The sequence below is a fragment of the Diplodia seriata genome, assembly GCF_021436955.1.
Source record: "Diplodia seriata strain FDS-637 chromosome Unknown scaffold_7, whole genome shotgun sequence".
Classification (NCBI taxonomy): Eukaryota; Fungi; Ascomycota; class Dothideomycetes; order Botryosphaeriales; family Botryosphaeriaceae; genus Diplodia; species Diplodia seriata.
Window position 1 is genome coordinate 1884146 of NW_027117314.1, and position 27233 is coordinate 1911378.

General features: G+C 58.7%; 5 protein-coding genes across 5 annotated transcripts; 3 read left to right on the top strand and 2 right to left on the bottom strand.

Annotated features, from left to right (window-relative positions):
• Positions 1-286: 286 nt before the first annotated feature.
• DIT1 (dityrosine synthesis enzyme) lies at positions 287-2078 on the top strand (the record flags this gene model as incomplete). Its single annotated transcript, XM_066778733.1, has 2 exons — positions 287-1040; positions 1090-2078. The coding sequence occupies 2 exons, from the start codon at positions 287-289 to the stop codon at positions 2076-2078; spliced, it is 1743 nt and encodes a 580-aa protein (XP_066631170.1).
• A 4121-nt stretch (positions 2079-6199) lies between these two features.
• CHT4_2 (Chitinase 4) lies at positions 6200-7660 on the top strand (the record flags this gene model as incomplete). Its single annotated transcript, XM_066778734.1, has 4 exons — positions 6200-6247; positions 6295-7137; positions 7224-7436; positions 7550-7660. The coding sequence occupies 4 exons, from the start codon at positions 6200-6202 to the stop codon at positions 7658-7660; spliced, it is 1215 nt and encodes a 404-aa protein (XP_066631171.1).
• A 3968-nt stretch (positions 7661-11628) lies between these two features.
• SLS55_007315 (uncharacterized protein) lies at positions 11629-14217 on the bottom strand (the record flags this gene model as incomplete). Its single annotated transcript, XM_066778735.1, has 1 exon — positions 11629-14217. The coding sequence occupies one exon, from the start codon at positions 14215-14217 to the stop codon at positions 11629-11631; it is 2589 nt and encodes an 862-aa protein (XP_066631172.1).
• Positions 14218-16419: 2202 nt separating this feature from the next.
• On the top strand, positions 16420-17628 carry SLS55_007316 (uncharacterized protein; the record flags this gene model as incomplete). The annotated part of the gene is made up of 2 exons (XM_066778736.1): positions 16420-16428; positions 16546-17628. 2 exons carry the CDS (start codon positions 16420-16422, stop codon positions 17626-17628), a joined length of 1092 nt encoding a protein of 363 aa, XP_066631173.1.
• A 6083-nt stretch (positions 17629-23711) lies between these two features.
• SLS55_007317 (uncharacterized protein) lies at positions 23712-24196 on the bottom strand (the record flags this gene model as incomplete). The annotated part of the gene is made up of 2 exons (XM_066778737.1): positions 23712-24144; positions 24189-24196. The coding sequence occupies 2 exons, from the start codon at positions 24194-24196 to the stop codon at positions 23712-23714; spliced, it is 441 nt and encodes a 146-aa protein (XP_066631174.1).
• Between the last annotated feature and the right edge of the window lie 3037 nt (positions 24197-27233).

The window sequence follows — 27233 nt, forward strand, 5'->3', positions numbered from 1 at the left end:
CATCTCCAGCTGCGGCCTCCAGAAGCCCGGAGCACAGCCGCAGAATTCCTTCGCCAAGTGTTCCTCCACCGTGACAGCAGACAGCGGAGAGGCTCCATGATAGCCTCATAAAAGATCAGCATTCGGACCACCACTTCAGTCAACATCTACCAACGTTCCATTCCACATTTCCCCAAAGCATTTTCCTTTACTCAGCTCACAAACCTCTCCCATCGAGCAAAGATCAACCTTTTTTTTTCCACCTTGCCGTTTAAAGTTTAGCGGATACCCCGCTTTCCATATTATAATGTCTTCTCTCAACAGCGGTTCTTCCATCTACCACGGCGTCCAGGGCTTCTACTGGCGCCGGCCTGACTTCACTCTGGTCTCTACGCACGGCAGCAACGGCGCTAATCTGGAAGCTGCCTGGCCACAACTGCGGGAGCAGCTTCTGGCGACTAACCCGCACGATGGTGTTGTCCTGACCCCAGGCAAACAAGTCAAGGCGACCGATATCTCTCTGAACCTGTCAGCCGAAAGCACGACATATCGTGTCCGGGAACTGCTCGATTCAGCACGGCCGGAGAGCATTCTAGGCTTGGTTTGCAGCAAGAATACCGCTTCAACATCAGAAGATTCCTCCGCGGACCTGGTCTCTAGGGCGGAGTTGTTCGTGCTTTGCGAAACCCGCCTCCTGCCACCGACAAGCCGCCCTTCTGCAACTCCGAGCGAGAAAGATGCACAGCTGGCTTCTTACATCGCCGACGTATTCGACCAATACCTCCGTAATATTACTCCACACGACAAGTGGAACGTCGGCCGCAGCTACTTTGAAACCTGCGTGCTGGACTTTGTCACCCGTCGCCTGCCGATTAAGTTTTGTCTTCCCGCTTTTCCCTGCAAATCGCCCAGCGCAGAGAAGACGTGCGGCACTGAGCCGGACCGCGCCGAGTACCTTGCTCTCAAGACACTTGATGAGTTTACACGTCGCGTGGGCGACATCTACAGCCCCGGCGCCATCGTGCTCATCGTCAGTGATGGACACGTCTTCTCAGACCTGCGTAAGTAACAGCACCACAGTCATCTGTTGCACGTGCTAATACCTGGCAGTGGAGGTTGAGGATGACCAAGTCGACATTTACGGCGAGTCCCTGAAGCAAATGTATTACCGCATGAAGTCCAGCAAGCAGTGCAGCGGAAACATCCAGTTCACCTCGCTCACCGAAATCTTCTTCGGCAACAAGGAAGTCACGGACCTCTTCCAGGGGAAGTGGGTCGAGCAGCTCGAGCTGACGCACCCGATCGACTCGAAGCGGTCTGAGAATGCCGAGCTCTGCCGCAAGCTGATGATGGCGCTCGGCCAAAACGACAAGACCATCCTGCGCAGCCTGATCAGCAGCCAAGACCCGGCGACCCTCGGCCTGTACCGCGGCCTGTCGCGCTTCATGCTCGACGACCTGTCGCAGAGCCGCGCGTTCGCCGGCGGCCTCAGCGCGTCCAAGCGGAAGAAGGTCGCGTGCGCCGTCGCGGCCGAGATGATCGTGCGCAACTGCGCCTACTCGAACCTCGTCGAGCTGCTCTTCCCGTCGCACGTGCGCCTGTCCATCCACGCGCACGACAACTCCGGCCCCAAGTTCGCCGTCCGCCTGCTCGCCGCCGTCGCCGTCGAGGATCTCGAGACCCGCGATGCGCAGAAGCTGCTCGACAACTACCACACCCCCACGCCGTGGCACAACTGCCTCGCGTACGTCGAGGGCGAGGGCACGCCGTACCTCATCAAGGCGCGCGCCGCGCACGACGCCATCGCCAAGGGATGCCTCCGGGGTGCGTGGACCGCCTCGGACAACGGTGGCTACTTTGCCTTGAAGCCGGCGGCGCGCGCCGCCCAGCCCTTGGCCGTCGTGATCCCGCCGTCGCCCGTGGCCGTGGCGGCGCAGGACGAGATCGTCGTCAGCGCCGTCGAGAAGCGCCAGCCGTTGCTTGTGCAGGAGTATCCCATGCTGGAGAGGATGCTGCCGCTTGTATATCTGCCGTTGAGGTGGACGGCGGAGTATATTCTGGAGATGGGCGGTGCTTGGTGGACCTGGGTTTCTGCATGATTCGTTCCTCGGTCTTTCTTGCATGCCTTGATGTTTGTTTGTTTTTTGTTCTTTAGCGTTGCAGGTATCAGCGTTATGAGAGAGAGACACATATTAGACTTTATTCCAGTAATTGCCCTTCCTCCACCGAGACGGAAGTAAATGGCGGGCTTTATGTACTTCACTTCTCATTCGACAACCGTGAGATATCTCACTGAACTGATTTCTCGCCAAGAAAAATCCCTTAGGAGGTGTTGGTATTTTTGAGGCTTTTGTTTAGGCGCACATGAAAACGCATCGGCGGGGTTGACGGTTCGCGCTTACACGGATGCGGTTGACCAGGGGCGGAGAACAAGAATGCACGACGGGAAGACTAAAGACCAAAATAACTGTGCAAACGCACGACGGCGACATGGGGCGTTTCGAACTTCTCTTTGAAGATATGGCTAGCGAAAATGGCTGCTGATGCAAACAATGGATTCTGCTCAATAGCAGTGGGCCACGCCCGCTCTTGGACGCCCTCCGCGCCAAGCTTTCCGCCAACGCTCGGGTTTGAGCACGTTTTTCCATTGGGGCAAGTGTGACCTCGACCTCGACCCGGGATCAAGGGTGATGCAGCATCGTCAGCAAGCGACCAGATAAGGCCTGCCGTGCCTCCCTTTCGCTCTTCCGGGCGCTTCCCTCGTGCAGCGCGCGGTGAGCACATTACTTTAGCGAGCCCATCGGGATGAAAGACCATGCGGCTGCACAGGAAGACAGCTGGGCGGCGACTCGCCTGAACCTCCATCCATAAAAACCTAGAGCCGTCCTCGTCCCTACTTATCATTACTCGCGCTCTCACTTTCGCCTCGAATCTAAAACTCCGTTACACGGCGCCCACCGCGCGCACTCTCCCTGCGCGCCCGCTCCCGCCTTCCGTGCCCGCTACTAGGTACCCTTCGAATCCGCGCCTCGCAAGAAACCCTATTCCAAGCTCGATCCTCACCGGACCTTTTTTCTCTTCTCACCGTCAATCGTCCCCGCTTGGCACGTCACTCCGCAACCCGCCATCATGGACATGTCCGGAATGTCCTCGACAGCCAGCTCCATGGCCATGTCGATGGCTTCGACGGCCACCACCTCGGCCGCTACGGCGACCAGCACCGCCAAAATGAGCATGAGCGGCATGGGCGGCGGCAGCTCGTGCAAAATTTCCGTACGTCATCTCGCCCAGCTCCCGTCCTCACTCGCGACGACGACAACACTTCATGCCATGACCCCATCCCCCCCATCCCACAAACCCAATCCCCCACCCTCACCTCCCAAGATATGCGTATACGCACGCAACAGACAGACCCTGATGAAAATCCGCTTACCTATCGACCATAGATGCTCTGGAACTGGTACACAATCGACTCGTGCTTCATCGCGCGCTCGTGGCACGTCCGCAGCGCGGGCGCCTTCGCCGGCTCGTGCATCGGCGTCATCCTGCTCGTCGTCGCGCTCGAGGCCTTGCGCCGCGCCCAGCGCGAGCTCGACCGTTACTTCCGCCGCGTCAATGGCAGCACCGCTACGTCTGCTCCCTCGCACTCCACCGCCGACGCCTCCGCCGCCGCAGCTCGCGAGGAAGCCGGCGGCAGCAGCAGCGCTTCCTCTAGTGGTACTGGTGGTGGCAGCGGGAAGGGTGGTCTCGCTGCCGCGGTGACGGGCAGGGGTGGTGGACGACGCGGGATGCCGGTGGTGGTGGGCGGCGTGGCCCCGCTGAAGTGGTGGCAACAGCTGGTGAGGAGCGCGTTGTTCATGGTGCAGTTCGCCGTCGGGTACTTTGTCATGCTGCTGGCCATGTACTACAACGGTGAGTGGTCTCTTTCCTCCGGACTCCGAACCTGCATCATGCTCTTTTTTCACTCCCCCACCCCTTGCATCGAGCTCCACGCGTTCCTGTCGTGGTGTGTGGTTACACGCGGCGCGTGCGTGCATGCGCGAGGGTCGGGATGCGCGTACGTTCTGCAGCAGCAGGGACGTACGTCGGATGAACGGTTTACCTATTGTTTGTTCTCGTTTGTCGCGACGCACGACTGGGGCTGACACGCTTTTGTTCTTTGTTTGCTCCCTCGTGCAGGTTACATCATCATCTGCATCTTCATTGGCGCGTTCCTCGGCGCCGCCATGTTCCAGTGGGACACGTACTACAGCGGTGCTGAGTAAGTTTCCCTCTGTTTGGAGCTCGCCGATCCAATTGATGGGGTGCGCTGACCGTGGCCTCAAACGTGCTAGGGGTCCCGAGATGCGAGATTCGTGCTGCAATTGAGCGGGCTCCGTTCTTGGCTGGCGGATGGGGTGGGATTGGTTGTCGTGAGGCTGCGGGCGGACTAATGGGGACGGTCGCTGATGCGGAGGCGGATGATAATGCTTGCTGGGCGATAATAATGGGAAAGATTTCGAGAAGGTGGAGGCTGAGGGAAGGTTTCCCGACGGATGAGAGGACTCTCCCAATAGAGGCTCCAACGAGACCAAGATCTTATTGCGCAATCTTATGCGATCGCTTTTGATTCCTCTCCATTCCAAGATCGACTCGCTTAACATTGCAACAATGTCGGAGTAATCATGGCTCTTGCCCAGATATCTATACCCACAAATATAGGGTATCCATGTCCGGATCGACATTTCCACCGCGGTTTACAGTCCTTCGCGCAGTAATCATTTAGAGAATACTAACTGTGTCCGCGGTCTGCTCAAAGGCACTGATGCACTTGCAAGCCTCTGCAAGAGACTGGATTTCCGCAAGCTACGGGCTTGATCATCTTGCATTCCCCGCCTCAAGCGCCGCACCGCCAGCAGTCCCGCCATCTGCGTCTCACTCCACCTTGCTATGTAATTTAGCCCGGTCGAACCCATCTTTGTGAATCATCTGCATGTCTTGATCGTGATGGAGCCTGCGGTCATTTCGCAGCCGATCCGCACGGGATGGAGAGGCTCCTTGATCACGTCCTGCCTGAGATGGAGATCTTTTCCTAACCGTAGATGGCCAAAAGAATGTGACAGCATCTTCAGGTGTGACGGCAAAGTCTTGTAGCATATCTTCAGCAGGGGTTGCTTATCGATATGACGCACTCGGCAATGCAACCCTCTCGCGCGCCCTCGAGGCTTCCTCTCTTCTAAACACTCGACACGGACATTCCTCCGTCATTCGAAGCCGTCGCGGATTCCACGAGGTAACTCGACCACGCACGCGACTCGGCTCGTGCGCGGCAGAGACAATGCACACCTCATCAGCGTCAGTGTGGGGCGTCCCGGTCTTATCGCGACACGGCCATGCAAGGATTCGTGCGGGCCACGCGAGCAAGTCAGTACCAGCATGCGACTGGTGTTTGCACCGACGAGCGTGGGAAGATGGCCCGACGAAGGCGGAGCTCCGAGCACTGCGATGGGCCGTGTCTGGTGATGTCGGCGGTCTGGTCGACAAACGGTGGTGAGGGTGGTGTTCCGGCGAGAGAAGTGTGGGTGCGACGTTGGCTGTGATTGGAGCCGTGGGGCCTCGACGCTCCCCTGGCTAAAAGAGCAAGGAATGTAACGTCGAAGAGCATGACCGCCAGACTCGTCGCCCAGAAGGGCAGCTCCAACGCCCTGCGCCTCAAGGGTGCCACAACCCATCTGACCTTTAACCGTCGTCGCCGGCCCGGCGCGCGACCATAAACGTCCACCACCACGGTTGCCTCTCGCCATCAGGCCGCGCCGCTCAAATGACTGAAGTCTCAAGACGCCTTGTCGACGCGTCGCCAGGCCGCCAGGTTTCGTGCTCAGCAGAGCGAAAGGGCAGGCACGTTACTTCCACAAGCGGTATTAAGTGGCGTCGTAACCAGATGGGCAGCGACAACTGACCCGCTTGCTCTGTCCACACGACGCGATGCCTTGTCCAGGACGAAGCCAGCATGGTCCTTCTCGCGGCGAGATGCCGTATAACAACTTCAGGCCGCCGGCCGCTTTGGTCATGTTGAAGCTGCGCTGAGCTCAGGCAATCCTGCGTAACACTCGTAACAATGCGTTGGTCAACTTCCATCTCAGCGGCCGCGGCCGCCACAATCCTTGCCTTGTCTATATATCTGGCTCCCGCCGGTGCCTCTCCTGTCCCTACAGCACTCAACAGCAACACTACAGCAACAATGGGCGGCGGAAACGGATACAGAACTGTTGCCTACTTCGTCAACTGGGTTTGTACTCCTCGAATCCGTGACATACCCAGCTAACATCTTCTCAGGCCATCTACGGCCGCAACTACAACCCTCAGAACCTGCCCGCGAACCAGTTGACCCATGTCCTCTATTCCTTCGCCAACGTCCGTCCGGAGACCGGCGAGGTGTACTTGACAGACAGCTGGGCGGACACGGACAAGCACTACGAAGGCGATTCGTGGAACGACGTCGGCACCAACGTGTACGGCTGCATCAAGCAGCTCTACCTCCTGAAGAAGGCGAACCGCAAGCTCAAGGTGCTCCTCTCCATCGGCGGCTGGACCTACTCGTCCAACTTCGCCGGCGCCGCCGCGACGGCCGCCAACCGCGCCACCTTCGCCACGTCGGCCGTGCAGCTGGTCAAGGACCTCGGCCTCGACGGGCTCGACATCGACTGGGAGTACCCCGCCAACGACACGGAGGCGCAGAACTTCGTGTCGCTGCTGCAGGCGACGCGTACGGCGCTCGACACGTACGCCGACAGCCTGGCCGCCGGGGGCTACACGCGCCCGCAGTTCCTGCTGTCCATCGCCGCGCCCGCCGGCCCGACCAACTACCAGAAGCTGCGCCTGGCCGAGATGGAGCCCTCGCTCGACTTCGTCAACCTCATGGCGTACGACTACGCCGGCAGCTGGGACTCCACGGCCGGCCATCAGGCGAACCTATACAACAAGACGTCGAACCCGAGCGCGACGCCGTTCAACACCGAGCAGGCCGTCACCTACTACACGGGCAACGGCATCCCGAGCGCGAAACTGGTGCTCGGCATGCCGCTGTACGGCCGGGCGTTCGAGAACACGGACGGGCCCGGGACGAGCTTCAACGGCGTGGGGTCCGGAAGCTGGGAAAATGGGATTTGGGACTACAAGGTGGGTGAATCTGCTTCCGGCTTGCACTCGGTCAAGGCTATGTAGTTGGGGAACTGACTTTTGGCTTTTCCGTTGCGGATATATAGGTCCTCCCGCGGGCGGGTGCGACGGAGCACTACGACAGCGAAGCCGGGGCCACGTACAGCTACGACAACTCGTCTCGTGAGATGGTGTCGTACGACACGGTCGACATGGCGCTGAAGAAGGTGACGTACCTCCAGGGCAAGTCCATGGGCGGCGCCATGTGGTGGGAGGCGTCCGGCGATCGCAACACCACGGACGGAAGCATCATCGGCAATGTAAGGCTTTTTCATTTCATCCGTCGCCCTTTTCCTTTCCTTTTTGTTTGACGTTGAAGTAAAAAAAGCTCTCTTGCTGACGAGATGGACGCGCTTCTTCTCATTACGCACAGGTCTACAAGAGCATGTCCGCCAACGGCAGTCTGGCGGATACCACCGAGAACAACCTCGCGTACCCGGACTCCAAGTACGACAACCTGAAGGCCGGCATGCCGACCCAGTAAGCCTTCTCTCTCTGCGCTTATTTTTGGCGCCATTTATCGGAAACAAAGAGCTTGGAGATAAGATGTAGACAACCATCGTTTGGGAGCCGGGGACGGGTAGAAGGAAGGATAGATACAGCGGGACGCTCACTTCTTTTTTTTTTTTTTTTCCACTACGCATGACACTTACGCGCGCAAAGTACATATACATCCGGGCTTGGACGCAAACATCTTTTTCTGTATGCATGTACATATCACATAGATAGCCATCTGACCTACGAACTACATACCAACAATCAAAGTCCGATCAAAAATGTGATCGTCGCCGCCGCCGCCGCCGCCAACAAGGATGCGTCGAGACTACATACCTCTTCGCTCCCCGCACACGACTGACTGGACACTGCCGTTGCGACGATGGATGGATGGATGGATGGATGGATGGATGGATGGATGGACGGGCACCCTGCTTTCGGCCCTTTCGTTCGGGCCGCCACGCACGCTTGCCGCAACGGGCAACAGGATCGGCCGCTGTGGCGCGAGCGGGCCGTGCGTGCGTGCGGGAGCTGGATGGGGATGTGGGATGTATGATGATGGCAGGCAGGCAGGCTCAGGGAGGGGGAGGGGGAGGGGGATGGAGGCGGTTGGGAAAGGGATTGGGATGGTGGGTGTTGTTGTTGGTTCGGTCTCCGGTCTCGTCTACATCGATATCAGTGGTACGGGAATAGTTGCTGGACGACGACGACAACGACGACGACGACGACGACGACGACGACGACGACGACAACCACCACCACACACCACACACACTCCTCTATGAGTCCAGCTGGCTTGCCCTTTGGAGAAAGATGGCGAATACATTTCGATACGTATGAGAGGGGAATTGACAAAATTGATGAGCAAAAAAACAACGGAGGAAATAAAACCAAGGAGCGGTAAATAGAAAAACAACAACAACAACAACAACAACAATAACAACAATAACCACCACTGCTACACTTCCATTAACCGCCCTCCCCCTCACACCCTAAAGCCCCTGTTGGAACATAAGGAAGATACCGAGTGCTGCATCAAGTGCAGCGGCTGTGCTTTTTGCAGTTCAACAGCCCCCTTGCCGCGCTCCCCTTCCCAATCAACGTGGGGGACCGGCATCTCGCCCAACCCAACCCACCACGGACGACTCGGTATGCGGCTCTCGATGCCAGTATTCAACCCCGCCGACGGAAGGTTCGGCATTGAGCGGCGTCTGTTTGGCGTCGATGTTGTGGCTTCCACTTATTCTTCTTCTTCTTCTTTCTCCTCTTCCTCTTCCTCTCCGTCTTTGGCGACGAGGGTATGAAGCGGGACGTCGCCGACGGAAGACTTGGTGTCGGGGGTTTGTATGTCTTCGCCGTCTGGGAGCTGGACGGTGGGAAGCGGGATCTCGCCGACGGACGATTCGGTGTGTTCGGTCAGGACGTAGGCGGCGAGGGAGCTGGTCGGAGTCGGGGTCGGGCTGGTGGTGAATCGGGCGGAGGTGGAGGCGGAGAGGGGGATGCTGCTGAGCAGGAGGAGGAGAAGGATGTGGTGCATGGTGGATGAAGAACGGGGGATGGGTTTTGCGTGCTGGATGGTTTGGAGGACGGGCTGGGAGAGGCGGTTGGTGCTTTGGTGCTTGGATTTCGAATGGGAGGAGCATTTTCGGTTCTTTAATGCTGAGTTTTGTTGCTCTGAATGTTGTATGCGTGTTCTGCTTCGCCGCAATGTTTTAGGCCGACGCCGGCTTCGGACCGTTGCGGGACATGGGTATGTATGTACATACGCCGCACCCGTGCCTGCAGACGGGAAGACATTGATGAACCGTGGTGTGAGAATCCACCACTCGGATGCCATTGTTACTTCCGCATTGGGGAACGGAGTATGTGTGCTCCTCCGCATTGAGAGCTTGGAGAGGCACAGTTGTGGTCTGGATCTCGATTTTAAACGAAGGATGCGGTGTCGGTACAGCGAATGGCAAGGTACGCGAGCTTTTGGAACGGTGCAGGTGGGAACGAAGGAATCGGGATACGAGAGCTAGTGGGGTTGCGGCGTGCATGTACCGCGGGCCGTCTGCGGGAGCGAATTAATGTGAAGGCGCTCTCATGCTTCCCTTATTTGACTGCATCAAAGCAGCAGCGGCGATGCTGCCAGCTTTGACCACTCAATTGGCATTAGCGTCACATCTTCCACAGCGACGCTCCTCGCCGCTTCCTTTCGCTGAGCTTGCGCCCTTTTACTTCGTCCGCCGCCCAAGCCTGCAGGCCACGTCACCTCATCGCCACCGCGGGCTTTATTGCTTGATTCCCTTCAACGCCGATATCTTCCGGTTTGTCCTTCTCCTCAGCCTGCACGTGCTAGCGTCGAATGCCTGTGCAGGAAGCCTATTGACACAGAAAGAGTTGTGAGCTGATCAATAAGCTCAGCGCAGACTTAGCCATGTGGTACATCATCGATTATTACCACCAAACAGCATTCCAAGTCCCAGACTCTGTTGAACAGACGCATGAGGTGGCCGAGAATCTCGTTGACCTCCTCACCGTGCGTAAGCTTCCTGATCCGAAACCAATCTCGGACGAAGTAGTGGATGCGCTTAAAGCAAAGCAGTAAGAACGATCCCAAAAAGCCCTTCATCACTGTCTATTTGCCAGCCTTTTTTCACCGCTGATGCCTTGTGGCTGTAGTTTCGCTCGGAGCAAGCTCCTGCGTCTTCCGCGCGAACTCATCAATGACATCACTTCTTACATCGTTCAGCCCTGGAAAACACCATATGAGAATGATGGCATCCACGGGAGTTACACAAACGTGTACAATCCAGCCCGCAAGATGGAAGAAGTGGATATCTCAGGAACTGCCGATCTCGCTTGTCTGGGCCTTACATGTCGCTACTTCTTCGCCATACTTCATCCCGACATCCGTAGCTCTCTTGAGCGAGGCGCGGCGGCGCCATGGCAGGGTTGTCATTTGAATATGCGCCAGCATTGCACCTATCCCAAGCCCACACAGCCCAATGGATCCTCCAACGCGGTAGTAGAAATCTTCAAAAGGCTGGACGGTGACGGCGAAAGGAGCAGAAGCAGGGTGCGCAAGACTTTCACACATGAAGTCCTGGGACGGCGAGGGTTCAATTGTGGCCGCAATGAGGACGGCAGCTACTGGAGAACGGTTGTTGTTCTCGTTTGCATTGCCGCCGACAAGTATATTCGAGAAGAGGCGCTGGACCGCCTGACGTACAAGTGCTGTCTAGGAGACATGCTTTTGGCGTGGCCATGGTTCATGTGTCAGGTTACTCAACCGAGTCCCTTCGAGATTAGGATCCTGCCTGAACACGAGCTAGCTGATCTCGAGGACATCACCGAGGATGCCATCGAGTTGTATGAGCAGATGTGCGACACTTCCATTTTAGGCGTGGGCAAGAGAGCGGACTTCTAAATCACAACACTCACTGGTCTCACCAAGGTTTATGGAGCGGTGTTCTGGCTTCAAACAACCATTCTTTCGTCTAGCAGCGTAATGATCGGTCTGGGATTGATACTTCAGCCTTACACTAGCTTCTGTTTGCAGTCATACACACGAATTATGTGATTCTGGCTCTTCAATGCTATTTCAATGGCTGTTTGATTGTTCCTTCGGCTTCCTACAGCTACTGAAGAATCTTTTGTAATACTAATAAGACGATCGGCTGTGCACTGTCTGACACTTCCAAGGTAGTACTCCCTTGTATGCCAGAGTGGAGAAGTGTACCTAGCCTCCATGCAATCGTGAAAGGATAAGCCTTCCAAAGTAACAAAAAATAGTTGTGTCAAAAATGTAGACACCTCCACGCAGAACGACAGTTCACTGCCGAAGCCCAAGAATCTGGGCGCGCTCTTCGAGGCTGCCTATCCAGCTCCTTCCAAACCCCCCGTTCGGCTACCGAGCACCAGGCTCAAACCAAACCCTCCGCATCTCACAGTCAAACCAGCCATCACCACCACTCAGTGCTGGGTCTTTCTCCTCTTGTGCCTCGAAATGTCACCTACCCACATATCCGCCTCCCTCCAATCACCCTCATCCGGATCGCACCTGGGCAGCACGACCAGCAAGCCGTAGCGGCGCACAACACAAGCGTGGCCACTGCTCATGCACTCCCTGCACGCGCGGCCCACGCCGTTGTCGAACCGCGGCGGGCGCCGCCCCACCACCGCGCCGTGCAGGCAGTACGAAGGCATCAGCGTGCCCTCGGGATCCGCCCACCGCGCGCTGCGCTCCGCCCGCTCGCGGTCCACGAGGACCTGCGAGAGTTGCTGGTCGAGCGCTCGTGCTGCCGCTACGCCGCACTCCAGCGGGTCGATGGATACGTCGCCGCCCGGCGCGTGGAGGACCATGCGTGCGAGGAGGAAGTCGCAGGCCTGCGCGAGAGCGCCGGAGGCGATGGCGTCGGCGTCGGATGCGGCGCGGGCGGTCGCGGCGGCGTTGGCAGGGGCAGAGGTGGCGTTGTCGTCGGCGTCGGCGTCGGTAGTGGTGACTTCGTCGAGCTGGGCGGCGACTTGCTCCCTGTCGACGAGCTGGGCGTCGAGGAGGAATCGACGGCTGCCGGCTGCGGATTCGGCGGCGAAGGCGAAGTCGGGAGTGTGGTCGAGCTGGTGCCGCATGGTCCTGAAGACGGAGCGCAGGCGCGGGACTTCGCTGCGCCGGGTTTGCATCTGGCGATGGGTGCTGCGCGTCACGCGCTGTTCCTGTTGCGTTTCCTCTTCCGGCTGCTGGGGTTGCGGAGGCTGGATGGGCGTGGTGGATGTATAGGGAGAGGCAGAGGTGGACGCGTTGTGCTGGGGCTCTTCTTGCTCCTGCTCTTGCTCTTGTTCCTGCTCCTCTTGCTGGGGCTCCTCTTGCTGCGGTTCCTCTTGCTGTGGTTCCTCTTGCTGCGGGTGCTCCTCTTCGTCGCCGCTCATCATCCCTCCCATCTCTTCGTCATCATCGAAAACGGGCTGTTGAGCGTGCTCGTCTTGGTACATCTCTTCGTCATCATCGAAAACAGGCTGTTGAGCATGCTGGTACAGCTCTTCGTCATCATCGAAAACGGGCTGTTGAGCATGCTGGTACAGCTCTTCGTCTTCGTCGACAACGGGCTGTTGAGCATGCTCGTCTTGGTCCATCTCTTGCAACGGATCCTCCGGCTTCACGGTTTCAGACAATCCCTCCGACTTCGCATCCACCTCGAGCTCCGCGATGCGCTCTTGGTACTGCTGAGTGAGTTCTTCTAGCTCCTGGATGCGCTCTTCGTTCTCCTGATTGAGCTCCTCGTGCTCCCGATTGAGCTCCTCCAGCTCGGCGATGCGGTCCTCGCGGGCATGAATGACGATTCTCTGGTCGATAATGTGCATCGTGCTCTCGTGCATGGTCCTCTCGTGGTCCGCAATGCGTCCTCTCTGCTCCGCAATGTCTCTTTCCTGGTCCGCAGTGATTCTTTCCTGCTGCGCGATGCGCTCGTCTCGCTCCTCAATGCGCTCGTTCCGCTCCCCAATGCGCTCGTCCAGCTGCGCAATGAGCTCGTCCTGCTGCGCAATGCGCGCCTCCGCCTCGCGCTCCCTGTCGTCCGCCTCGCGCAGTATGCGGACATTCTCGACGTACCTCTCGTCCACATCATTGCTCACGCGCCGGATGGAGCTGCGCAGGTTCTCGATCAGCCTTTCATAGCGCGTGGTCGTCACCGCGGCGCCGCGGAGCTGCGTCACTTGTTCTTGGATCTGCGTCTCTTGTTCTTCAATCTGTATCTCTTGCTGGCGGAGCTCTAAGCCCAGGTCGCGGATGACCTCGTCTTGATCGCGCATCTGCTCGCCTTGGTCGCGGAGCTGCGTCGCTTGTTCTTGAATCTGCGTCTCTTGTTCGCGGATCTGCGTCTCTTGCTCGCGGAGCTGCGTCTCTTGTTCTTCAATCTGTATCTCTTGCTGGCGGAGCTCTACGCCCAGGTCGCGGATGATCTCGTCTTGATCGTGCATCTGCTCGCGTTGGTCGCGCAGCTGCTCACCCTGCTCGTCGATTCGCGCGTCCTGGTCGACCCACGTCGCGCGCATGCGGTCCAGCTCCGCCTCCAGCGCGGCGGTGCGCGCGTCGAGCACCGGCTGCAGCGCGGCCTGCAGGCGCGCGCGGACGGCGCCAGTTGCGGTGGGGAGCAGCGGGGCCGCCGTCGAAGCCGCGTTGGCAAGGCTGGTGAGCAGGTGGTCGAGGATTGGGTCGATGAGGTGGGCGTCGTTGTCGGCGGCGGCGTTGTTGGCAGCGGCGGCGTTAGCGTTGGCAATGGCGAATGGATTCTGTGCGAGGAAGGGGTTGGTGGGTGTGGGGACGGCGGTGTTCGCGAATGGGTGGTGCATGAGGAATGGGTTGAAGGGCGTGGTGTGGTCGTTGGTCTGCGCGTCGCCCGCGACAGCGCTACCCGGGCTGATGGTCGTGCGGAAGGAGCGAGAGTGGTGGAAGGGCGGGGTGGCTGGATTGCCGTTGTCGGTCGTGAGCTGCATGTCCAGCATGCGCTCGGCGGCGGTCGGCGGAGGAGAAGACGGGTTCTCGGTGGGGTTGGCGTCGCCGTCCATGGTTGCCAATTGGGGTTGTCGGGATGAAGCTGAAGGCAAAGTCTGACGGCGTCGCAAGAAATTCGAGGGTGGTCCGAGGAGAGGAAGAAGTTGGAGGGTGGAAAAGATTTTTGTAAGGCCCGGTCGCCAGCCATTGTTTGCCCCGTGTTTCAGGTCCTCCTATTGTGTCTATTGTTCGCAGGGTGAAGCCGGAGGCGGAGGTGATTGTAGAGGCAGAAGCAGCGCTCTCATTGGTCCGCTCCTTCCCTCACCACCGCGCTGCGTGGATGAGGTGAGCTCGCAGGTTTCGTATAACATATATGATTGGCTAAGCGCCAGCTGTCTCCATGCTTTGTTAATTGTACTTCCCGCGTGTGAGGCCAAGCCTTCTTTCTGAAGTCAAGCGTAGGTCACTGACCCACGACAAGCCCACCCCCGTTCACTAGGAACTGAGCCACCATCAGTAGAACCGACGGAGGGTACTCGCTCTGGGGTCAAAGCGTAAGTACATTGTTTTCTCTACCATGTACGCGTGTTTGATCTGCTCAGTTATGTCCAGACGCGATGGCCGTATGTTGTTCAAATGTGGCACGCTTCCGCAGCTTGATCTTGGCAACAGAGTGAGATATTCAAGATTTTTTTTTTCTCTTTTACCAATCGTGCTTGTTTTTCAGATCACATACACAAGATAGTCTGTTAACCAAAGTCAGTAATGCCTTGGGCTTGGAAGTAACGATAATATTACGTGCTACTTCCCACGTCGCCCTTTACCGGCACAAACACCGTGTCGCAGAAGATGCGGTTATGAATCCACTGGAAGACTATAATGAGTAAAATTTGTCTCTGAATATCAAAGGCAGCCGACAGCAGTGATTCTACACGTAAGAGATTTAATGGTTGACGCAATTTTTGTTTAGGCTAAAACAGCAACAAAAAAGCATGAAGGAGAGGGTTATACCAAACCACCCATCGCTCTACTAAGCGCATTCATGAAAAGTCTCAGACAACGTCTCTTTATGCCTTTGTCGGGGTTTTCGGAGGAAGCAGACGGCATGCGCCTGGTGCGCGATAAGATAAAGTTCCGCCAATCGGAATTGAACGCGCCGATCCAGTTTCCCTACATGGATGCTCGCCCTACTCCGCATCCGGTAATAATTTGAACCAAGGCATTGCGGCTGTCCGTGATGGAGAATAGAAGGGCTGCAGTCTGCTGATCCTCTGTGCGGTGTGTTGGCTGATGTAATGTTCATCACGTCGAGTAGCAGTGAAGTGATTTGCGAGTACAGTACCACAGTACCGTCGCTCAGTGGCGAACCTGATTCTGCAACAGCACCAACTGTACAGATGAGTTGGTTGAACACAGCTGACCCAGTGGAACCATTTTGTGCTTAAAAACATGGAACGGGTTATTTTCGAGGGTCTAATGGCTCACTTCTGGGGCTCGGTCTGCGGCGGTGACTAGGACCTTATGCCAAACATTTCACTCTGCCGACTTCCCACGGATCATCAACTGATAATGTTGATTGTTGGCATAAGTTGCCGATGGAAGTGAAACGACCATGGCGAAGGTGTGGAAGTGGTGTTTGGTGGAGTGAGGCCCGCCGTCACCGCTGGACCCTGCGTCAATGCAACCAAAAAGCTATCACAAGCCTGACTAGAGTACCAGCGGCTCGGCAACGAGCATAGACGCAGAGTTGCGGCTTGAACATCCGCATGATGTGCGCCGTGGTTGGGCAGTGGACTCAAGGTCGTCTGGTAGGCCACGCAACGAGTTGAGAGCACGCTGCGCCTTCCGGATGCCGCTGCCTCGCCCGCGCCCGCCATTTGCCTGGATGCCTCAAGGCTCGCCTCATCCATCACCAGCTCCTACACCAAACACCCGCCCACCCAGCATCTACGAATGCGCCCACCACCACATTGCTATCGACCATCATGGAACTGTCCGGCCCAACCACGGGAGGGCCGGCGAGGCTTTACGCCCCTCCTGCGCCCGTCACAAAAGAAATCCACATGACAGATGCCGACGCCGATGCAGACGCAGACGCTGACATGGACACGGCCACAGACGCGGACGCAGAGGGCGAGCCCGAATCTCCCAGAGCCCCACCACCATGCGCGAGTGCATCGATCGCGGTGGGGCGGCAATATGAAGCGCTCCGGCTCACGCATCGGATTTGCGACTATGCGGATGTAGCGCGGCGCGTCAAAGAAGCCCTCTCGCAGATGGACTTGGTCGTCCGCGACGCCAAGGAACTTTACTACCACGCGCTCGCGATACTGGACCCTGCTAGCCTGGTGCGCTCTCTCCCCCCAGCACATCCACGTCCAAGAATTTGACCAACGTTGCAGAAAGAAAGCACGCCGCTCTCGATCCCGCAGCTCATCGACGGCCTCTGCCTCCCGTCGGCACGTGAGCTGGACGAGCTCGAGCACAACCTGCGCCGGCGCATCCTCTACGACATCTACCTCGCAAGCAGCTACGTGACCCACGCCGTCGGCGGCGCCATAGCGGACTCGCGCGTAGCTCTGCATTCCTGCCATCATCCAGGCACGTACTCCAGGAACCTCCAGCGCCTGGTGCAAGAGCAGCGCCAGCTTCGCCAACAGCATCCTCTCACCCAGAAGATCGATACGACGATAACCCCCAAAGCCCAAGGCCAAGAGCCTCTCGTCGCCGTCCCTGACCCCGCCGAGCCATGCTCAGCTGTCACCAACCCCGACGGCACCATCACCCCCCACCGCACCAACAACAACAGCACCACCGACGCTTCGACGTCATCCACCACCAGCACCGGCACAACGAGCACCACCACCTTCCCCACCCCCGCCGCCCTCGCCACCAGCCTGCGCGCCGACCACCTCCACTGTGACCGCACCTGCACCAACCTCCGCACCCGCATCATCGACACCTTCAGCAGCGGCAGCAGAAGCAGAAGCAGAAGCCGCACCAACCGCAACGGCGACCACCACCCCAACAAAGGAACCAAGCCCAACCTCCCCGCCATCATCCAGAGCAACCTGCAATGGTTCTCCCACATCGCATCCCGCAACGACACGCACACGCGGTACATCCGCCACAACCACCACCACCACTCCCCCTCCTCCTCCTCCTCCAGCCGCACCATCTTCACCGACGAAGACGAAACCGAACAAGAACGCCACCAGCAGCGCGCACACCACCGCCGCCAAGTAACCGTCGCGTTCGAGGACGTGGCGGAAGCGGAGTGGGAAGGGGCGGGTCCGCAGGCGCGCAACGCGGCGCGCAGGCGGCTGATCACGGCGTGCTGGGAGTGGCAGGGGTGGCTGGCGCGCGGCGAGCTGGGGCGGTTGGTCGGACCGGGCTGCCCGCCGGCGGAGTTGTCGGTGATGGGGAGGATGGAGAGGAGGGTGTTGGGGGAGGAGTTGGTTTGGAGGAGGGAGGGGAAGGTGTAGGTGTCTTGCCTATGTCTTCTCCTCTCTCGCTCTTTCTTCCTCTCTTCCTCTCTCTCTTTCTCTCTTCCTTCGAGCGAACCATGAATGGGAACAGGCACCGCAACAGTCACGTCCTCGGCTCTAGGTACCTACTCGCTTCGCACACACGGCGTGGTTTTCTCAACTTTCCGCGCACCAGTTGGCGCCGTCGACGCCGTCGACATCTGCGAGACGATCTCGCTGTTCGAGCATCTGAACACGAAGCCCGACGGCCCGGTCGTCCATGAACAGGAAGGTGGGATGTCAGTTCTTGTTATTGTTGTTGTTTTTGGTGAGGTTTTTCTTTTTCTTCTTTCTTGCGGTTTGGCTGAGTAACACAACGGTGTCGAACGGTATACAAGGCAGAAGTGCATTTCATCGCCATTACGGCATGAAGGAGTACGCAAATTGGGTGGCTTTGGATGATATTGGTGGGAAAAGGTTCTGGTTTTTGCCGGAAGCTGCTCACTCTTGGGGAATAAGCGCGAAGCAGGCAGCTCGTAGTTTCCATTCTTTCCTGGTCGTACAATGCGCATCAGTAATTCTTAAGTTTAGTCAATGCGATGATATTCTTTGGCCACGCGGTCATTTCGGAAGCTCACAGACACCTTCTCTCTGCCTGATATCGTGGGGTCTTCTGTGAAGTGTAAGGGACCGGATATCACAACAGCGGATCTGGCGCACCCCTCAGTTAGCGTCGAACGAAAGGCAAATCCCGACGCTTGTTGCTCGATACTACCACAAGGCAGTAGATGCTACAGACGAGGTTGCAATGCCGCATTCTCTTGCTGCCCTCGACCCCTTCCCTATCAGTGGTGGCAACATCTGCCGCAAAGGGTGTCGGAGACTTCGTGCCCACGCTCTCAACAAGGTCGTTCCTCTGCCTTCATACGGCTTAGCCATCCGCGCCGGGTTTCGACGATTCGCAGCGGGCAGTCTCTTGGCCGCAGCGCGAATTTCGCTCTTTCCTCGTCACGCGCTCTGTTGCTTTTGTTGATTACCTTGCGACAAAAACGGGTTCAAGACTGGTAAACAGGAGTAGCGTCTCTAGTCTCTCTCCCTTTTTCGAACCAGTGTATACTATTTCAAGACCCATGACATCCCGGTCACAGAGAGGTCGGTCTGCCAATGGTATGCAGCAATCGAGCCTGACAACGTCACGCCCTCGCAAGGGATGGACGCAATCACTCTGAGATCCACAGGAACACCACATCCGGTTCCCTCCAACTTTGTGAGGCTCCGCAGGGCAGCGCGGCACATCGTGCAGGGAGCGACACTACCAAAAACAAATCCCAAAGACGATCTGCATTGCAGTGATAAATTCGGTAATCCAATCGCGCCCCCCGAGCCAGGAGCCCTTTCGAGAGAGAGAGAAAAAAAAGAATCGCCGTAGCACCGAGGCTATCGCGCTAGTTTCACCGGTCAACGCAAAGCAGCATCCTTTATGTCTCGTGCATGATCGACGATGATGATGCTGATGGTGATGCCGATGCCGATGATGATGGGGATGGGAATGGGGCCAACCTTCCCTCTCTCCCCTACGCCCGGTCCAAGTACGGCCGTAGCCGTCCTGGTTCTCGGCGTATTTGCGAAACGATTGAGGCCGCAGCCGCCGCCGTCGGCCGCCGAGCGGAAGGATTTTCTGGGGAAAGAATCGCCGCCCGGGAATGATGTGATTTGCGCTGTTATTCCCACTCACCCCAGCCCCTCCATATTGTTGAAACGCAGGCCCCATGGTGGAACAGTTCTCTTTACGGCCGTTGTCAATCATTGCACTTTGCCTGCAATACTGTCTTCCCTCATCGGACGTCGTGGTAGCAAAAGTTACCACCAATCGCACTCTCTCGCGCGTCGGCGACAAATCCATGAACACGCCCGTGCCCCCGCCGTCAGCTTGCCTGAGAGGGGTCCAGCCAGCCCTCGACTGCCACGGAAAGGCCCAGACTGCGGTCGATCTGGCGAGCTGTCGCCAGGATTAAACCAGGGTCCGTCCCGGGGAAATGTAAAAAGATCGTCCGGGATCACCGGCCGGGTTGTTGTTGCTCATGTCCTCGTAAGGCGTTCACGTGTACCTAATATGTCTCGGCGCCAGTCAAAGCGTCCGCTGCGGCCTCCCAATAATCCAAACCGCATGCGGGTCTCTCCTCCGACGACTACAATGCCCAACTTCAACCACCATCTGACCAAGCTCGGCGTCCATTGGAAATCATGGCGAGAGAAAAAGAGAGAGAGGGAGAAAGAGCAGACCGCTCACCGATCGAACAACGGACCCGTCTCCCACGGCCCCACCACCCCGCTCCCCAGGCACGTCCTGCATTTCATCCCCCGTCCGTCCGCAGGGCATCCATGTCCTCCCTCCCTCCTCCTCACCGAGAACCAAGGCCCACGGTGTCCATCGGCCGACGAGCGTCCGAGAAGGCCGAGCGCGGGGACCGAGGTCGACGCGGCCATAGGTAGCGGCGGCGTGGATGGACGGAGGCGGGGGAGGCTGGGCAGTTACGCCGAGGGTGACGTTTCCTGCTTTCGCGTCGACGGACGAAGGTTTGGGTGAAGTGACGACGGCGGGGTGTTGAGGCGAGGGACTGCTGATGGGGCACCCTCTATCTTTTCCGTGGTTTGACCGGGGAGAAAGGCGTCAGTGCCTGAGAACGAGGCGTCGGATGGTGGGGAGAGCTTAAGGCTGTTTGTTGTTGCTGGCGCAGCTGTACTGGCGCTGTTGCGCGCCGGTTGCGGAGGGCTTTCTCGCTCGTACTTCCCCTTCCCCCACGTGAGGAAGGTGCCTGCAGGAGAGACTCACCGTGGTGCGTCGGGGTCTCGTCTCGCCCCGTATGCAAAGAGTGAGGCGGCTCCCGTCTTGCGTGCGCGGTGTGTGGTGGGTTAGTCACGACGTGAAGTGCGTGCGGGGGCGAAGAAAGTCGTCGAAGAAGCGCGCGACCTCGCACCCGGCAGCACGAGCGACGTCGGCGGCGTGGCGTGCAGGCAGCAAGCTTCTCCGACAGGCATTGCTCCCGCCGCGATATGATGTATTTCCCTGCGTTCGCAACCTAGCCCCCCTGTCCTGTTGCATGTTCCCAAGAAATTCGTCGGCACCATGTATATGTTGCGTGCCCCGTTCCTACCACTCTTTCCTAATCGAGAAGCTGTGTCGCGCGCATGGCCCACCGTCGCGCTTTCCCGGAGACGCAGTCACCGTTGTTCGAACGCCGCCAGGTGGCGCGCTGAGCCAGAGCGTGGAGTTGCAGCTCGGCCGTGACCCAGGGCGCGGCCGCGCCTCCGTCCGTCGGCAGGGGCTCGGTCGACGTGGAGGGCGGCCGCCGGGTACGGTAGCAGCGGTAGCAGGAAAGCGCCTCGCGCAACGCATATCTCCTCGGTGCCTCATTTCTTCATCCCTGTTTTTTTCCCACACTAGAAAGCTTAAAAACGATAAAAATAAAAGCCGAGTGGTGCGAGAGAGGAGGCTTGCGTGTGGAGTCGTTGTCGTCTCTACTCTCCAATAGTGCGGACGCCCAGGCGCGGGCTCGGATTTCCCGAGCCTATGAAGAGAGGGCCTGTACGTGACGATACGCGCAGCAGCAATTCGATCAGCACACAGGACGATCCGTTCGCCTTAATATCAGCGAAGCTCGCTTCGCCGCGGGGGCCAGCAAGAAAACCACCCCTCCCATGCAGCGGCAGGAGCAATTGGTCTCGAGACGCATTGCATGCATGAAATGTGTTCGCGACGAGCAAGAATTGTCCGTGACGGATGCGGCAAAAAAGAAGAGAAAAGAAAAAAAGCAGTGGCTGTCGTCCGTCCCAAAAACGCACGCCACGGGCTGTTAGCTGCCGGCGCTTGTACAGGTAAAACTTGCCCTGCGGCTTTCGTTTCGATGGCAGTAGCACTTAGCCCAAACAAGCGGTCAAGCCATGTTACCACGCCCTCCCCGGCCGCCGCTTTGACAGCCGCCATGGCACACGCCGCAACACTCCTGAAGGATTCCCGTCCTTCGCGAGTCTATACTATGGGGAAAATCGGCGTTCGGCCCATCAGTCGTTCGCCGGGCTTTTCCTCCGAGAAAACGGCCTGCAGTGGAAGGATTCCCGCGGAAGGGGGGGAGGGCAGGCCACCACGCGCTGGAGAGCGATTAAGTGGAGGGCATGGCGCTGCAGCTTTTCTCCCATTCGCCCGGCGCGGTGGGAAAAGGAGGATGCGGTGCGAGTTAGTTGGTTGGATCGGCCTAATCTCTGCCGCTGTCAACTGAGGCCCGGCGGGCAGCGATGGGCCGGCGTGGTGGGTTGCCCTGCAGCCGGGAGACATGCAGGCAGCAGGGGATATTCCTGCCCGGTTGTCGCCGCATTGTATCGCATGTGGTGGACGTTTGGCCTGGGCGTGCGAAAAGGCGAAACAAGCAGGTCTAGCCCTGCTGCTCATGCCCGGCGAGCAGCGCCCGCACTGCGTTCCCCGGCGAAATCAGAAGAAGCAAGCCTGGCCTCTTCTGACGATGATCCCGCCGCCACCTTCTTCTGCCTTTCCGCGGGCGTGCACGCACTCCACGCTCGTCCATCAATAATGGACCCGCTCGTCCGCAAGGGTCCGGCGCCTACGCCACCCTCGCCGCCCCGCCGCCGGCGGCCGAAAGCGAATGCGGGCCAGTGGGCTGGGTGGGCTGCGTGCTGCTCACAAGCCAATTTGCGTCGATCATCAAGCGAGCCGACCATCAGCCCTATAAGGGCTTAGCATAGCGAGCGAGCTGCGAGAGTCTGCGAGAGCGGCTGAACGGCCGATTTGCATTTTTCTTTTTTTTTTTTTTGGCGAGAGGGAGGGGGAGGAGGAGCTAATGGCGAAGAGGCAAGTCGTTGGCACCAGACGTCCCAAACCCATGCTCCGCGCGTGGTTCGAAAAGAACCGCCGCAACGCAACGCAACGCACGCCCGCCCGCCCGCCCGCCACACTATGCAATGCACGCGTGTGCATGAGGGACACGCCGTCGTCGTTCGTCGTCGCCGTCGCCGCACCATCCGCGCCTGACGTGCGTGTGACATAGCGCTACACCGCTGGCGCTGGTCCGGGGCGGAGCAGGGAACATCCATTTCCTTCTGTCTGCTTTTCTTTTTGCCGGGCCCCCCTTTTTGTTTCTGTTAAGCAGACGCGTGCAGCAATGCGGCGGTTTTCGCCGTGCTGCGTCGCCTTTTGCTTTTTTTGTGGAGGTGCTTGACAGGTGCCTGTCTCGCCTTAACCCTTTTCTGCTGAGGCAGCGCCAATTTCCATGCCGACCTATCCGCGGCGAAGCTGGTCGTCGTGGCTCCTCTGTTGTTGTGTATACATCGAGATAAGGAAGCGCACCGGGGCTTGTCAGGACCTGGCACGGACGGCCACCTCCATCTTAGCGTGTCACGAATGCTGCTACTGCGTTAGCCTCGGGGAAGCCATGCAGCCCTGCTTTGATCACTGTAAGAACCCCCCAGCGCAACTGTAAAGAACTTCAACGTAAGGAAATCGATTATTGTGGTTTACTGGAGATCTCAATAGCCCGGGGCGCATGAGTGGTATGAATGCTGCTGCCAATGCGCACTGCAAACATCTCCTTTTGTCCCCTTGCACTAGCGAAGTTTTCCCTTCTGTAATGATATCCCCATTGCTGTTTTCGACACAGGTGAAACCGCATCTTTCCTGTGTCTGCAAAACGCCTTCCCATGAGTGATTCGGACCAAGGGCTGCCCAACATATGAAAATTTCGAAAGGGGCATGCACGAGCTTCTGTAGGAAACGAAGTAATGAAAGAAATTCGGGCCGTCCCCGCGGCTATCCAATTACAATCTCATCCAGGCCAAATGTAATGCTTCTGCCAATTTTTTTCTTCCCTGGATTTTCCATTTTGAGTCGATGGGTATCGGTGAGGTACTTCAAAAGAAAGAGGGGGGCCGTCGATGTCATGAATAGGCGGGCTGGCGCCCGATAGAGAAGGTAAAAATGTCGAAAGTGGTTGAGGCCCATCCACCAAAAACCACCAGTAAGCGGGACGAAAGTGGAATACGCAAAAATAGAAACAGCCAGAACGAGTATTCGGAACCTGTCAACGACCAACTCAGGTGTTGCCCATCTCGTGGTCTCTGTCCTGCTTGTGGTCGCGAGGATCGTAATGGTATGGCTGGGGAGCCGCGATCTGAGGCAGCACATAGTGCTGTTCGCGGTGCTGTTGCGATGGCCGGGTTTGTTGCGGTGATGATGATGCCGAGGGCTGAACGCTAAGATCCTGCTCCTGGCTGCCATTCGTCCCTTGGGCCTGTTGCTGTCCTGAGGATCTGTTGTTGTTCATGGCCCTTGTCATCTCTCTGGCCTCCTTTCCAGGATTCCGCCGCCTCGCGTTGATGAACCAATTGGAGATTTGAGCTTGGCTCAGTCCAGTAGAGGTGGCCAAGCTGGTCTTTTCTTCATCGGAGGGATACGGAGATTCTGCATGATCTTGGAACCACTTCTTGAGTAGCGCTGTTGCCTCTTTTGGAAGGTTGCCGCGTCGCCTGCGACTGCCAGGATAGTTTTCCGGTACATTGTGATCGATAACATAGCCATAGCCCGGCGGATACGCGTAGTGTGGCGGCGGCGGTGGCCAGTGATGCCCAGAACCCGTGAAAACGGTGCTGTCATGGCGCACTGGAACACGCTCAGAGACGTAAGGAGCACGAGGCGTATGATACTCGTTATGGTACGCAATGGGCCCATATGGCGATTCGGTATAGCGGTGGGCCTCCGGGATGGGGATCGCCGCAGCATAACCGGGTGGTGGATGGTAGACCTGAGTCACAGCCGCCGGAGGACTGACCCGCGGGTTGAACGGGGAAGGAAGAGAATGTCGGGATTCAGAAGGAATGCGAGGCTCGTAGTCCGCTCTCAAGCTGGTCCTGCGGGACTCGTAATTGGCTGATGGTCGCGCTTGCAGGAGTGAAGGTCTTCCTTCGGCGTGCATCGTGTAGTTTTCGGTTGGTCGCGGGTGGTGGGTACTGCTGTGCGAAGCCAAATTTGGAGGTGGGGCGCCTCTGAAAGGATCATTGAATACGGGGCGCTCAGCAGAGCTTTGTCGGGAAATGCGGGCAGAAGGAGCTTGCCAGTGGTCCACAGCTGCAGGGGGTGACTTGATATGGGCGCTTTGGGAATCAGGCGAACTTTTCGAGAATTTGAGAAGCTAAAGAATTGTAAGTGGACAAACTGGCGGGATTGAGACGCGATACCTTACCTCTGAGAAGGGGGGAAGCGAAGGGTTCGTCTGTGGGAATTCCTCGGTGCCAGTTAGTCTCTCTGGTTTTGGTGGCTGAGTTTGCTGGAACTCGCGGGCAATCGGAAACGATGGACAGGATTCGAGTGAACTCCGGTCCAGCCAGCCTTCCCTAGTAGGACTGTCGAAGTCCCCTAGTGTGTTTGTTTCCATCGTGTGCTGGGAGTCCTCCCTTCGACGCTGTTCACCTGCTTGGACAAGCGCAAAGAGTCCGTCATGGCTGACTTTGCGTCTTTCGTCACAGCTGTCTAGAATCGACTGGTGGGATGACGTAGAACTGTCCCAATCATCGCCACTGGAGGAGAGCGACTTTTGGAAGGAAATGGCTTCTGGCGGCGCCGGCAGAGGGGAAGGAGTTCTTAGAGATCCTCCTTTGGGAGGCCCCGTGGGTGCCCACGGGGTAGGCAGGGAACGAGAGGGAGAAAATAGAGAATGATCATTGGGCTTGTTGACGACGTTGCCTACCTTCATGCGCTCCGTAGCTTCATGCTGCTTCGCTAGATGGAGCGGGGGGCTGCGCTCGCGGAACGTCATGGCGGAGCGGTGATGATATCGAGGCACGTCTTGAAGAGTCAGGAACTCCATGTCGTGCTGCGGGACGGCCTATATATACTCGCGCGGCGGGCTGCCAGCGTTAGCCACTGCCCTCAGTACTGATTGATGGTGCGATGATGGCTTTGACAATGACCGTGGGCAGGTGGAAACATCCCGTCGGAACTGTCACGGCGACCCTTGGCTCCTGGAGAAGATGGGAAGCACCGCCGGTCCATGAATGCTCCCAACACTGGGGGCACTCAGAACCGCACGCCCAGAAAGGACACCGCGGCGGTGAGGGGCACCACACGCTGCCCTCGCCCGTCGTGCCTGCCTTCCAGAGCAGAACGGTCCCATCGTGAACAATGAGGGGGTCCTCGGGGCGTAGCGCGCCCGCAGGAGGCGTGCTGGACGCTGGCCGCGAGAGGGGGCGGGCCGAGGGGTCGGGTGCTCAACGTACCGTGGGTTGGAGAAGTGGAGCTGCTGCTCGGGCGAGAGAAGGTGCGGTGCTGGACGGTTGGGCGGAAGGCGAGGCAGCCAGGCCGAGACAACGACTTTTGAAGCAGGTGACGATTCGCGGGACGGCGTCTGGCGCAGCCACGGGCGTATACGACGAGGAAATAACTATGCCCCCGTGCACGCACAGGCGGTACGTGTAGCCATGGGGCCGGCGCGGCGGGAGAGGTGCAAGCACCCGCCCGCGGCCAGGAGGTGAGATTATGTAGGCGCAAAGCTGGGATCCGGGCCGGGGCAGAGCAGCGCTGGATTTGCAGTCTGAGCACTGCAACGGCCCGCGCGAGCGTGAAGCCACGCTGCTCGCCCGCGCGGGCCAGCAGCGATCCAGCGAGCTCAAATATGCCAAGGCATCTGACAGGCCCTGTTGCTGTGCGCTAGCCTTAAGGTTGCCCTGCTGCCCTGCTGCCCGCGGCGCACCGCGCCCTTCTAGTGCTCACAGAGCCCGCTGGCCCGCCGCCACCAGCCTGAGCCTGTGCAAGGCCAATGCGGTGCCTGACTGCCCGCTGGGGAGCGCGCCGCGGCTAGCGGTGCTCGGCCGGGGGCTGCTGGTGCTCGACAGCGCCCACATGTCGCCCAGGGCCTCGCCGCCATTGGCGACCCGTGGGAGCAGCGGCCTCAGCCTTGTCCCTGCCCGAGAAAAAGCACCAGCGCGAGGCCCGTTGCTGTGCGGCATGGGCGCCCCCCGGCCGCCGAGGCCTCAGATCCGCCCTGCAGCCGCCTGCTCCCTGCACCGGGCCTCCAGGTTGCGATTGACGTCGGCGCCGCAGGCATGCAAACCCCCAGTCGCACCGCGCCGAACATGCTTCGACCAGGCGTGCCAGCGCTGGAAGTACCGAGGCTGCAGCCGCGGCCGAGTACGAAAGCGCCCCCAGCTCAACCTCACGCACGTAGGTCCAGCACCGCGAGACACGCACGCCCCACCAGCCTCAGTCTGCAGCCTGCGGCGAGCGTTGAACCCCTGAGCGCCGGCGCCGCGGATGCTGCGAATGGTGCCGTGGGAGCGCGAGGCCGGCGTGCCGCGCGGCGCTGCTCGGCCGCGGCGGTGACGTTGGGGAGAGCTGGTGGGCGAGCTCGAGGCATGCTGCCCCGAGTCGCACAGCGACGAGCTGTTTCGCGCACGACGCCCTGCCCGCCCCGCGCGCCGCGATCGACGCGCCCGCCGGCGACGAGAGGGCCCTGAGCTCTCTCTGTCCTCTCGTGGCGCGCGCAACCCTGTCCGACGCGCCCGAAGCCTTCGCGCTCGCTCGCTCGTGCCGTTTCTCGCGCCTGCGCACACGTGCATGACAG